Genomic DNA, 13,973 nt, shown 5'->3' on the forward strand with positions numbered 1-13,973 from the left:
ATTTAGAAATAGACTATAATTTTAATAACGGTACTCAAATTTGATGTTGAATGAATGCTGTTGTTGTATTGCAAACAAAATAAATCTCACCATATGAAAAAACTCATAATAATGTCAACTGTTTTACTTTTAACTACTCTAAGAATATATATTTTACATGATATTGGAAAACTCCCAAACTGTACTTTAATGACAGTAGTCTGCGAAGATACTCCTTGCAGTCACAGAACAGTGTGACAGTGTGATGAGTATGGAGCATTAGAGGTCATTACTCCAAGCATACTCTTAATAGTCGGTTGAGTGATTTCATATTGTGTGCACACGCCAAGATACAATTTTATAAACTTGTGTGATATGTGATTGCTGATAAATCTGACCAACGGGTCTGCATAATACTCACTTACCCCTGTTTTTTTAAATCGTAAGCCAAATTAAAATTTTTTCCTTAAGATCTTAACGACATTTTTATTTATTATATTTGGGTTTTTCCATTTTTTCTACAGTAACTACAAGTTAAGAAAATTATACTCTTACTGTAAATAAATTTAAAATCACATAAAACTTTACAAGATATGTTTGCCTATGATTTTGAACCGACCAAAATATCTGCTAACAGGTCCTTTATGTTAGTTGTGGTTCTTGTGTAAAAAAAAAAGCTTGTTATAAATAAATAAAAATCATATAAAATGTTACAAATTTATCACCTTATAATCTATAAAAGTATCCACATAACAGCATTTTCCAACTAATCTTTTCTGTCTGCCAATTACTAAAAACTAAAAATTTAACATACCTCTAGCTTAATGTAAATTAGTCAAGAAAAAGTACGATAGCTCCAGCGCTATAAGTGCTGATCTTAGATATAATTCCACATAACATTAAACAAAGTAAAATTTTACAATCTTCTCAACAAAAAATATTTTAAATACCTTTATTACAATATAACCGAACCCATGTTTTCATCTACATTAACCTCTTAATGGTATTTTATTTTAGCAGAAATTAATGTTATTATATCATTTCATTTTCAGTAAATCTTTGTCATTTTTGCCAACTTTTCTTTTTTAACATATTTTTTATCAATGCAATGAAACATTAAAAAGAACTAACTTACTTGAAAAGGAATTAGGTACTTGAAAAGGTCCTATTTACGCACTTTTCTTCTTATCATGCAATCAAAAAGATAATATTTAAAAATTCAATGATATTACTCTCATGTGCATGGGATTAACAAAACATTTTGTATTAAAATATCACTTGCAATACCTAACTCGCATTAATATTGTAAATCATTAGTAATTCAAATAATAACACGAAGATCATTTACTCACTTAAAAAATTACTAAAGTTAGGTTATAGTAAACAGCTCTGTTATTTGTTACGTATGATCATCACATCACATCCACAGACAAAAAAAGTTGAAAATAAAAATATGACTGAAAATTATACAAAAATTATAAAAACAATAAATAACACGCACACAATAAAACGCAACTTATAAACAATGAAAACAACGAAAACAAATGCACGGTAACAGCTGTTCAAAACGAATTGAAACGAGACATATAGAAAAGAGGACACCAATATGCTACTTGCGCTTCATTGTTAAATTCAAGTAAAAATAGAATTAAGACTCACACATGTTGCAATAACTTGTCAAAAAACCGAATGAAACAGGTCAACTCATAATGATGAATTATTTCGTCAGAGATACTTTTCAGCAAAAAAATGGATGACAAATAATTTTGTCAAGGACAATGATGGATTATATAAAAACCAGTAAGGGGTTAAATAATTATGAGTAGTTGAATAATTCACCTAACTCTTTTACAGAATCTTCATTATTAATATTTTACACCGTTAATCTTATAATCGATTACTTTTATTTTATTTTTTTTAGGAAAAAAGTTTTTCAAAATTTATCGACAATGTTTTGTTTACGTAAAATACTAAAATATTTATAAGAATATCAGGACTAAGTTAAAATAACAGAACTCATAGTTAAAATGTTTATATTCTGAAAATTTTAAATTATTTGCAGATGCAAAAATTTTAAAATAAACTTACATCACTAATAAAAATTAAAAATAATAAGGAGCAAAACGATGATTTCCTTGGAACCCCAGAAATATTACTGATAATAAATGAAAAAAAAAGGGTCGACCGCAACAATTTTTTACACGGGAGTATAATTTTTCTTAATTTGAACATTATATTTCCTTACGCAACATAAATTCAATAATAAAGAGCAAAAACTTGAACATACCTTATCAACACCAGCACTAAGTATGTAATTCCCACGTTTGTTCCATTTAAGAGCAAATATGGGACCTTTATGTTGACCTAATGTTGATGCTAACTGACCGTTTGTCATCCATATTCTAGCATAACCATCATACGATCCTGTCGCCAATAATGTTCCATCACACTAAAGATAACAAAAAGACATTTTTAAAAAAGCCCAAGACATTAAGTATTTTTCACAAATAGAAATACAAAATTTAAATAAACCAAGATAATATGTATTTCTTTCAATAAAGTTACCGCTTATAAACTTAATTATAAGCTACGTTCAAAAATAAGTACAGCTTGCAAAAAGCAGCTCTGATAGTTGCAATCATCATTTCATTTAACATATTACAAATTGAATACCGAAGATGAGATGTTGAATTTGACTAAGTAACTCCAATACCCGCAAAAAAAATTGACAATTCCCTCTTAAAAAGACCCTTTTACAAGTTGAAACAGGAAGAACATAGATTTGCTGATTCAGTGCATAATTCTAACATACTGATACTAAACTAAAAATTAGCAAGAACATGCGCTATTAAATTCTATGAAAAAGTAAAACCGGTTAAAGAATTTCACACTTCTATTCCAGAAACATTTAACAAACGCAATATATTTTACTAATCAATACTTTTTAATATTAGACTATTAGTACATTATATTAAAGAATGAAAATTAAAATTGAATTGAAAGTTAAAACTGGACACTGATTTACAGATTCAAAAATGTTTTCTTGATCTCAGAATTCAAAAGAAATAAAAAGCCTAGAAGATGACTATTCCAATTTGATCAATCCTAATCAGAGATCATTTGTAGGTCAACAGCCCACAACTACTTAGCGACTTAGCATCTACCTTTCAGCATTTTCAAAAGATGGATGGATATACCAAGCGCTGTTCATACTGTCAATGTGCTTGTCAAAGTATATGAAATTAAAAAAAAAAATATTATTCCATTCAAAAGATATGACTTAATGAAAAATTTTTTTACATGGTGGATCACACGATATGGAAGCAATTTATTAGTTTTAAAGTTAGCAAAACAAACACTTTTTTTACATCTTTAAAAAATATTATCAATTGACAAACAGTCATAAAAAACTTACATTCCAATCCAATGAAGTAACATCTTTATTACTTGGCACTTCTGTACCACCTTTCTGAATACAATGTCTCAATACAAGTTGATTGGGAGATGTAGAATTATCACTCATATCCCATATTCGAGCTGTACTGTCGCCAGAGCTAAAATAATAAAATGCTGATCAATTAGTAATGATAAACATACAAAACAACACAAAGGATTTTGTAGATGTCCAATTATTTTAAATATGTATGATTTCAAAATAAATTCAGATTTTCTAAGCTAGAAATGAATTCTCATATATATATATATATATATATATATATATACACCAGGTGTGTGAAAAAAGTAATGAGACTGACTTTTTACTTACCAAAGTTATTTTTTTCACAACTATATTATCCCCTTCAAAGTAGTTCCCTTGGGCAGCTATACACTGACGGAGTTGTTGTTCCCACTCCTGGTAGCAGCGCTGGAAGGTTTCAACCGATAGGGCTTTTAACCGGTCGGTCACAGTCTTTTGAATGTTCTCCAAAATTTGAAAATGACGCCCTTTTAAGACACGTTTCAATTTTTGGAAAAGGAAAATGTCACAAGCACTCAAATACGGTGAACATGGGGGTTCAGGAACCATAGGAATGCGTTTTGAAGTAAAAAATTCCCTGATGGAAACGGCCATGTGACACGGGCAATATCATGATGAAGCATCTACTTCTCTGTAATGTCTGGGTCTCACATGGATCACTCTTTTCCTGAGCCTTTCAAAGACAGCTTTGTAAAACAACTGGTTGACAGTTTGTCCTGGAGGAACAAATTCTTTACGCACAATACTCCTACTATCAAAAAATCAAATCGACATTGGTTTTGATCTTTGATTTGCACATTCGACATTTTTTCAGTCGAGGAGATGACGGTGCCGCTCTTTGCTTTGTCGCTTTGTTTCAGGATCGTACTAAAATATCAAGGATTCATCACCTCTGATCACACGATTGAAGAATTTTTGGTCGTTGTCAATCTTCTCAAAAAGGTCAACGCATGCATTTCTTCGATTGTGCTTCTGTTCTGTTGTGAGGTTTTTCGGCACCGATTTTGCACAAACCTTTCGCATGTCCAAATCGTCTGTCAAAATTTGATGTACGGTGAAATCGTTTAAATTTAACTGTACACTCATCATCCTTATTGTTAAACGACGGTCTGATCTCACAAGAACTCTCACATGCTCAACATTTTCTTCAGATTTTGAAGTTAAAGGTCTCCCTGAGCGCGGTCGATCTTCAACGTGTTCTCGGCCTTCCAAAAATGATTTGTGTCGGCGGAAAACTTGTGCTTTTGATAAGCAATGTTCCCTATAGGCCTGTTTCAACTTTTCAAAGTCACACTTGCGGATTCCCCGAGTTTAACGCAAAACTTGGTTGCACAACGTCGCCCTAAATTCCGATGCTTCATTTTTGTAACGCACAAGAAAAACACATTTTCACTGATAGCACGGTCAAAAATAATGTGTTGTCTGAATGGAGTTGAAACTCGTACTGAACATGTGGAAGGGATGAACAAATCGGTCTAGCACAGACCGGTAGACACAGTGTTGACAGATCGCTCACAGAGTTACCAATCTTATTACTTTACTCACACACCTCGTATATATAGTATGATTTGGAATCAGTATATTTATCACAGTAAACTTACGTAACAATGAAAACACATATTTATGCTTATTATTGAAAAAGATACGTTCTTGTCCTTGTCAAAGTGAAGAACAAATGTAGAAAGAATAAAAAGTTAACAGTTAAGTTCTTTTTAATTTTAATTGCTTTGAAATTTTATCAAACTTCTATAAAATTTATACTTTCAATAAAATTTATTGCATGCAAGTAATTTGTGAACACTATGTATTGTATTATATTGTTAACATATATTAACATAATACGTATTAACATAATATGTATTAACAATGTTAGCATGTATTGTATTACATATATTAACATATGCATTGTTATATTCTATTGTTTTACATTTATTTTTCAAATTAAAAGACAGTGTGTTTAAAAAGGAATAAGAATGATTATATAAGTTTATATATGACAATACAGCAACCACAATTCTGGCACTTATGGACATATAACATTCTACTTAATCTTGAGTACAACTTACAACTCTATTTTCATTACCATATCTGACCTCATAAAGTTGAGGAAGTAGTATAAATAGTGATCAAGCTAAAGCAGATATAAAAACTGAAAAAACAAGAATTCTAGTAATGTTAAACTTTGATTTTTCATAAAAAAATAATCTAGCATCAACTTGTTGTTGCTTAGCTTTACACCTTGATTTCTGCTGCCTTTATAGTAGATTTGTAGTTGTACTATTCTGTTTATAATTCCCTACCCACTATTCCAACTGGTATCCTGTTATCCATCTAAAATGTTTACTTTATCAATGAGGCACACAATGCAATTCCTACTTCATTATCTGAGCAGTGATTTAATCTGCTTGTTTGTAGCTTTTTTGACACAATTTAGTTAATAATTACTTGCATATTTTTGTTTTATTTTTTAGTTTTCACATAAAATGTTGACAATTTGTAAAAGACATGTGCAGAGAACTGTTATTGAGCAAAAATAAAATTAATAAAGTAAATAAATTACAGGACACAAATCAGTCAGATTTTGAATTTGACTTTTTTTCTCATTTGAAAAACTATAATTCATTCATACAAAAAATTACAGCATTTTTATAAAATTTATATAACATATTTAATTTTAGTTCATGTAGTTTCACAATTAAAATTTATTTATCTCTGTAATGAAAGTGCAGTTGTGGAATATCTATTTGGAACAACTATTTAAAAATATAAAACACACCACCCTCACTATCCAGAAATGATCCTGTATTCAATAACAATATTCATCCTGTATTCATTATTCAATAACCTATTTTTTCAAACAGCCTCCTTTCTGTTCATCACCACAATTACAATTTACAAAAGTAACCATTATTACTGATGTACCAGCAGATATTACCCTTCTTGATTTTTTTATTTACAAATAATCATTTGAAGTTATTTGAAATAAGTTGTAATGAAACTAGTTTATATCATCTTTGTTGTTTTCATCGATTTTAATGAATAATTTTTATTTATTTACAATAAACTTTTAACCCAAAAAATAAATAATTTTTAGGTACAAAAAAAAGATACTTCTGTACTAACTGGGATCACTCAATTTAAAAACGTTTTCCTTTCATTACATTGATTAATCCAGTGACTGGAAAATGGAAATTTTGTGTAAAATTCGTTCAAAAGGGTCGTCCCCAGCCAACATATGTCACCACATAAACTTGGCCAAGTATGATTCAAGATGCAGGCGGCCCATTCCACAGTGATGCTGGTTTATGACATTTCACGCTTCCCCGCATTCAACAGAATTGTATCGACGGTTAACCTTGAAATGTTCGTCCTTGAGAAAGTTAGTAGAGTACCCTTTCCAAAGATATAGTAAATCGATCAATCAGCTAAGTTCGCCATAATTAAATTAAAGAGAGTATCCTGTGACCACTTTAGAATCATACCTAAGAAACTAAGGCTCATGAATCGCACAACAGACAACGCCAAAAATCCAATGCTGTTGCAGGACATAACCCGTGTGACTTTCATCAATTTCAACAATTCTATCCGAGTTACCGATTTTAACATCTGGCCATCTACCTAATGCACACCACCCTAATATAGTTGTTCCAATCAACAGTAGCATTAACACCCAAATTTAACTGATGGTCATACCACCTAACAGGCATCAGTTTCACAGCCCAGCAATATATAAACCTCACAACTATCAGACGAAAATAACACAAATTATCAAGCCAGTTACCCATCTGTAAATTAACTTTGCTATGACAAGTTTGCAAATTATATCACCAATGTATACGTTCACTGAAATATAGCTTTGTTGTGCCCATTACGGCACGTTATTTTCCCAAGAACACCATGCTCCTGCAGGGATATACAGACTTCTTGTTCCATCAAAAGAAGGCTCCATATACTAACATTATTACCTGCTGTTATTATTCACACTGAAAAACACAAACTCCATGGTACACAGAAAAAATGACACTGACATACAATATAATCTATGCCACAAAGAGATAAGAATTTTCGCACGTTAATTAGTAAAAGGATAGTTACTAACAATAAAGCAGATAAGAAGTGGTCTATACCAAAACTTATTAATAATCTAAGTAATAATTAAACTAAATACAATAATTAACATACAAAATATGAAGAGAAAACAGCAAAATCAAGTGGTTCCCTGTTAACAAAATGTACAAAAAAAACTATTTTTCCAATATTAATTTACTACTGACACTGGTCAAACAAAAAAAAAATAATAATAATAATAACTGTACACTACGTTAAAGGCAATTTTATATCCAACATACATAATAATTTTCATAAGTTTATTTCCATAAATTAAAATTTGGGGACATTTAGTAAAAACAAGATAAGTTTCTTGAAAACTGATAATACTGTTTCTATTGACTTTAATACATCTCAAATATAGCACTGTTTCTAACAATTGAAAATTCACATGTAGCATTGTAGGGATAGAGGAAGAGTGAGATTAAATGAAAGCTGAATAAATTTAATCAGCTAATGAGATTAGCATCTCATTAGCAATAGAGATAGCATTGAAGGGTATAATAACTAAATATGTATAAACTTAAAGTAAAATATTTTACAGCATGTCTCGTTATTTAATGTCCAACCCTCATATAAACACAATATGTCTGAGAAGTTCCCGAACTAAAATAAAAATAAAGATTTAAAGATAAACAAATCTACTCACATCAGCCCTCTATATAAAACCGTTCTCTAGTTTATACACTTGTTGCAACACCGGTACAGCCCGTCAAACACTCTGGAGAAATCACTTTCTAAGATCGCCTTCAACTGCTCAGTGGAAGCCCTTTGGATGGCCAGAATGTCATTGAAAAAGCGGCCTTTCATCTTCAACTTGAGTTTCGGGAACAGAAAATAGTCAACTGGAGCCAAATCAGGTGAATAGGACGGGTGGGATAAGACAGTGATTTGATTTACGGCATAACATGTTAAAACTGTTGCCATCTGTGCCAGGGCATTATCGTGCAAGAGTCCAACTGCCCAGATCCCAGTACTCAGGCCAGATTTGACAAATGCGACGCATCAGGCATTTCATTACTTCCAAAAACAATTAAGAATTCAGCTTCTAGAACTAGTTTGACCACTTGGAACAAATTCATGATGAATCAGGCCCTTTGAGTCGACGAATGCAATCAACATTGTTTTCACTCTTGATTTTTGCAGACTGACTTTCGCCAGTCTTTGTGCTCCAGGATTCAACCACGCAGCAGACTAATGTTTCATTTGCAGATCATGGCATGAAGCACCAGCTTTCATCCCCAGTTACAATTGTTTGCAAAAAATTCGGTTCGTTATTGGCAGTTTCAACAAAGTCGTAAGTACAAGAAAGACGCACCTGTATTTATTCTTCAGTCACGAAATGTGGAACAAAACGAGAGCACACCTTTCTGCGGTTCATTTTTCTGTTAGAATTGGAAGTACCATGTTTAGCTCTTCTGTCATCGCCTGAAGGGTAAGATGAGGTTGTTAGCGCAGGATCACATGCACTTTCACAATTTTTTTCGTGAACATTGTTGATGACCTCCCACTTTGTTCGTCATCATCCAATGACTCTCTACAGTCTTTAAATCGCTTCCACCACATGTGTGTTGTAGTACAAGATGTAGCTTCAAATGCTTGCTGTATCATAGAATAAGTTTCAACGAAAGATTTTTGAAGTCGAACACAAATCACACTTATCTGTTCCACATCACAAGCTTGCACAAGGTCACGTGAACACAATGTACGCGGCTGAATATAACTGGAGACTGGAGTGATGAAACATGATGAAATTTTGTAAACACACTCATCAGACATTGTACTACACAGTTCCTTGGTTGTCTGAGAAATAGTGCTACTTATATTGACTACAGAAATTTAGTTCGGGAACTTTTCAGATCTACTGTGTACAAAAATCTTTCCTTCAACATTTTTTGTTTAGTGGGTGAAGACTGAGTCTTGCTTGATTCATGTGAGTGTAAAATGATCTGAGAAAATGCATCCTGGTATATATATACCTACCACGATCTAGTGGGTAGGCTGCCTGCAGGACTATATATAGACCATTAGTCAAAAGTTTCCTACTTGCTAAGAATAACAACTAAAATGTCAACAGGATACAGCAAAACCACCTATATCCCTCTCTCCTAAATTACTATAAATACATCTGAATTTCAATTCTGTTTTTTTTCCATTCACATGGGAAATCCATCAACATTAATTCCATTGGGACTCAACATTGGTTAATTAGTTTCATTAACATTAGTTCCATGGAACACAATCTGGATTAATTCATTTTTATTACGGCTTACATATTTTAAATATGACTTTACTTTTAAAATGACTAAGGCAACTAACTTTTTTATATTCTGAAAGTAAAATATTTTATAAAAATATACTATAATTTAAAAAATGTATTACCCCGAGGCAAGCAAATCTGTGGTCGGATTCCAAGCACATATGAATACTTCTGATTCATGGCCCCGAAGCACAGTCGCTTTACTGGGAGGAATTTCAATGCTACCATCAACTTCCATCGTTTCTGCAGTTGCTGCACTTGACCCTGCTGTAAAATAAAAAAATAATTTAAAAAAAATTATTTACTTTCATGTACATGTAACATAATTGTTTTTTTTTATAAAGTGAAACCTGTAATAACGGACTTCTCTCAACTATAACTCTGTTTATAGAACTAGTCATAGTTATAATGGTCCGGATTTTTTAAATTTCCACAGTTAAAATAATGTTTTTTTAAATAAAATATCTGCACATAATATAAACTCTAAATGACAACTCAGAAAACATAATTATAAAAATGATATATTTATTACTTATAAGGTTAAAAAATCACGTAGTAATAAAACTGATTACTCATCTTACTTGTGTGTTATGTTGATATTTACGCATGATCTCCATCCTTTTATCAATAAAAGACAAGATAATATACGTCACTGCATAAGTCATCACATGCTGATGGTTTCTTTACATGATCTCAAATGCACCACATCTTTGTTGATTTCAATTACTACCAATAGAACATTTTACACTCATTTAATTTATATATTTTCACAAAGCGTCATTTCTCAAAGGAAATAAGATTTCTGCCATAACTCTATAAATGAGTGATATTTCTCGACGCATTGATTGATAGCATATGTTAAAACAAACAAGCAAACACATTTGTTCAATTGAAAGAAATCCATGTTTGAAAGTGAAGATGTTTTCTTTTAAATTTTTTGCCCAGTATTTCATAACAAAGGAATGATAAAACAATAATGAGGAGATCGTAAACAATGTTATGATAAACCAGCAAAAATTAAACTCTACACTGAAGTGATCTAACAGATTGTAAATATAAGGGAATTACATTGAATCGTAAATGGTGAGCCCAGTTTCAAGATTTCATGATGTTCAATCTTATATGGAGAAACTACTCCGAAATTTATTATTGATTTTTCAGTTAAAGTATTCATTCTTTATTAACTTGTACGCTTAAATTTCTTGAACAACGTAATTTAATTTTTATTCTTGTTTTTGAAACAATCAGTTCTGACTGAACAATATATAAATAATATATGTAATTTCAAGCGCAGTAATCATCAGAATAGTTAGTACAGTTGGGTCGTAACCAAACTAATATGGGTGGAGTTAAAATTTATATGCAACAGAATACACAAACTTTGCTGATGTACTACGAGATATGTTCATAAAATAAGGTTCCAACATTTTACAAGTATGTTTATAACAAAACTTATACAACATATTATACATGTATATCACTATTTTTTTACATATCTGTCATTCAGTCAGCAGGGATATTAACTTCACTGATCCCTGCTGCCATCTCCTTTGACCATTCACACACAGCATTCTTCACGTCTTTATTAGTTGAAAAGCATTTTTTATCCTTAAGGTCTTTCAAAAGGGTGAAAAGAAAAGTCACTCGGTGCCGTATCTGGACTACGGTCTGGATGATCCACAATATTCCAACCTAAACTGTTGAGGAGCTTGAGCATTTTCATGTAGTGACAGAGGGTTATCATGCAACAGACACAATCCCTTTGCCAACTGCTCTCTTTTTGTATTCTGAATGGCCTGACAAAACTTTCAGAGGGTCTTGCAATATCTGTCGGCATTTGTGGGTTGATCTGGAGTCAAAAAAGCAAAATTTTGATCTCGTAAAAATGTTGCCATGATTTTTCTCTCAGACTGTTACATTTTGAATGTTTTGCTGACAGAGAACCAGTATGCTGTCACTGCAGAGATTGCCTTTTTGATTCACGCACAGTCACAATAGAGTTAAGGAATTCTTCACCCTTGAGCTCATAACAGTCGAGAAATTCCCGAGCACAATGAACTCGATTTGTTCTGAGTTCTTCGATTAAAATTTTCAGTATCTACCGTGTACACAATTTCAAAAATTTGAACGGTCGGTTACAAATTCATACAGCACAGTTTGACTAACTTCCAGACATTTCGTGAAGTTCATCCACAGTCAAATTGCAATATTCACAAATCAAACGTTCAAGTTTGTCAATAAACATGTCTGTCACAATCGACAGTCTTCCGCCCCTCTGTTTATAGTGAACGTTTATTCTACCATCGCATCGCCATAAACAGAAACAATTTGATGGTAGGATGTTGGTAGGTTTTTCACTTTCAGCAATAGCAAGATATCAGACAAGCGCTAGCATTTTACACTTTGTGGGATCAGGGACTGCCGAGTACATGTTAGACGCAATTCTGAAATAACCAATCAAGCTACTGCCCTCTACCTAGGCGTTTTCTCTTCACTTGGACTTCCTTTTCGTGCAGCGGTGCCGACTTTGAAACTAAAAATTTCCTCCGAGCTACAGACACATAACCTACTTTTCAAAGATACAGAGTACATTCCATATAATGTAAAGATTGATGATCTACAGTTTTGCTTGTTAAATAATTCATCTGTTTGCATAATGTAGTGAGATAATTGTGCTTGCTAACATTCAAGATTAATTAGCTTCATAATCAGATCAGCCCGGCAGTTCTCAAGTTTAAACAAAGAGCGGTACATACTACATACTTACAAACAGGTAGTTTGATTTTAAAGATACAGACAAATATTTACTAGTTTTTATTACTTACTTAACAGAAATAATAATCCTGATACTCTATCTTAAATTTAGCATTTTAATTTTAATAACACTATTAAGTTTATTGAGCTAATCAAATCGTAAACCATAATCTGACATTATGTAAACATAGCGTACAATTTTATTTGTTGTATTTCCACATTACCACCAGAGTGTATTAAAATGTAAACATATTTTCATGTCTTTGTAACTTACAATGTACATAAATATTATATAAATAAATAACTACTTGTAAATATAAGAATAACAACAGTATTATGATTTTTAATCGGACAGAATATTTGAAAATTTGGGAATTTTTCACTTCCTTACTTAACTTGCTCTGTCACCCCTGTTCCTAAACAATATAAACTAAAACCTAACTTTCTAGTAAATTATTTACTAAATATTACTGTTTCAACTAGTAAATTATTGTCTTTCAATGAGAGCAGAGTAGATCTATCAACCAAAATCAAACTACATTACTTGTACTAAAAAAAAGTTTTTTTTATATTATATACCTCAAGAAAAAAATAATAAAATATTATTATAACATGAATAAAATACCTTTTTCAGCCTTGCCATCTTCGCCATTCGTTTCCTGAGGTTCATTTTTTACAGTCTGCTGTTTTTGCTGATTATGTTGATTTTGTCTGCTCGCAACAATATCAGGCATGACAGCATCAATCAACGATAAACTCTCAACGAGTCGATGTTCTGTGCCATCCTATTGATAAATAATTTATGATTTTTTTTTTGAAGGGTAAATAATTAGGAAGGTCGAATACATTTTTTACAAATGGCGTACAAGAAATTGAAAAACAATAACAGGTAGTAAATAAACAAAAAATAAAAATAAAATACAAAATAAACAGGGAATAAATATGCAGTTACAAATCAATTACAAATCTGGATTCAACTTACTTTTTGGCAATTATTTATATCCTTTATAAAAAATTTACATTACATAAATATTTTTAATTTTATTATTATTCTTTTAAATAAAAACATTAAAATATACAACGTATTATCTTGTAATGTGTTTAAAACAGAAATAGTATACTTACTTTACTTGTTTGTCAGATCTATTCTAAAAGATTCAGAGGAATTTATGTAAAAACTAATTTTCATGTCGTAAACAAGTCAGATGATATCAATCATAATAATCATGTGAAAATAAACTGTAAATTAATCTAATACAAATGTAAAATAAAAAATTCTAAATAGATTATTGATATACGGAATAAATTGAGGATTTATTGCCCACAAATACAACATAGACTTTTGTCTTTTTATAAGTAAAATCCACATACTTAAGTTTTTCTTTTTCCATAAAA

General features: G+C 31.3%; 1 protein-coding gene across 1 annotated transcript in view; it reads right to left on the reverse strand.

The window, feature by feature from the left end:
• The window catches only part of LOC142333064 (F-box-like/WD repeat-containing protein TBL1XR1), a 39,944-nt gene that overhangs the window by 12,404 nt on the left and 13,567 nt on the right, over positions 1–13,973 (reverse strand). Inside the window, exons 3-6 of the mRNA XM_075379885.1 lie at positions 13,204–13,363; positions 9,947–10,091; positions 3,395–3,533; positions 2,267–2,428 (exon numbers count right to left, since the gene is read on the reverse strand). Coding sequence (XP_075236000.1) covers positions 2,267–2,428; positions 3,395–3,533; positions 9,947–10,091; positions 13,204–13,363 — 606 coding nt within the window. The remainder of the gene's footprint in view (positions 1–2,266; positions 2,429–3,394; positions 3,534–9,946; positions 10,092–13,203; positions 13,364–13,973) is intronic.

The sequence above is a fragment of the Lycorma delicatula genome, chromosome 12 (assembly GCF_047948215.1).
Source record: "Lycorma delicatula isolate Av1 chromosome 12, ASM4794821v1, whole genome shotgun sequence".
In the NCBI taxonomy this organism is placed as follows: Eukaryota; Metazoa; Arthropoda; class Insecta; order Hemiptera; family Fulgoridae; genus Lycorma; species Lycorma delicatula.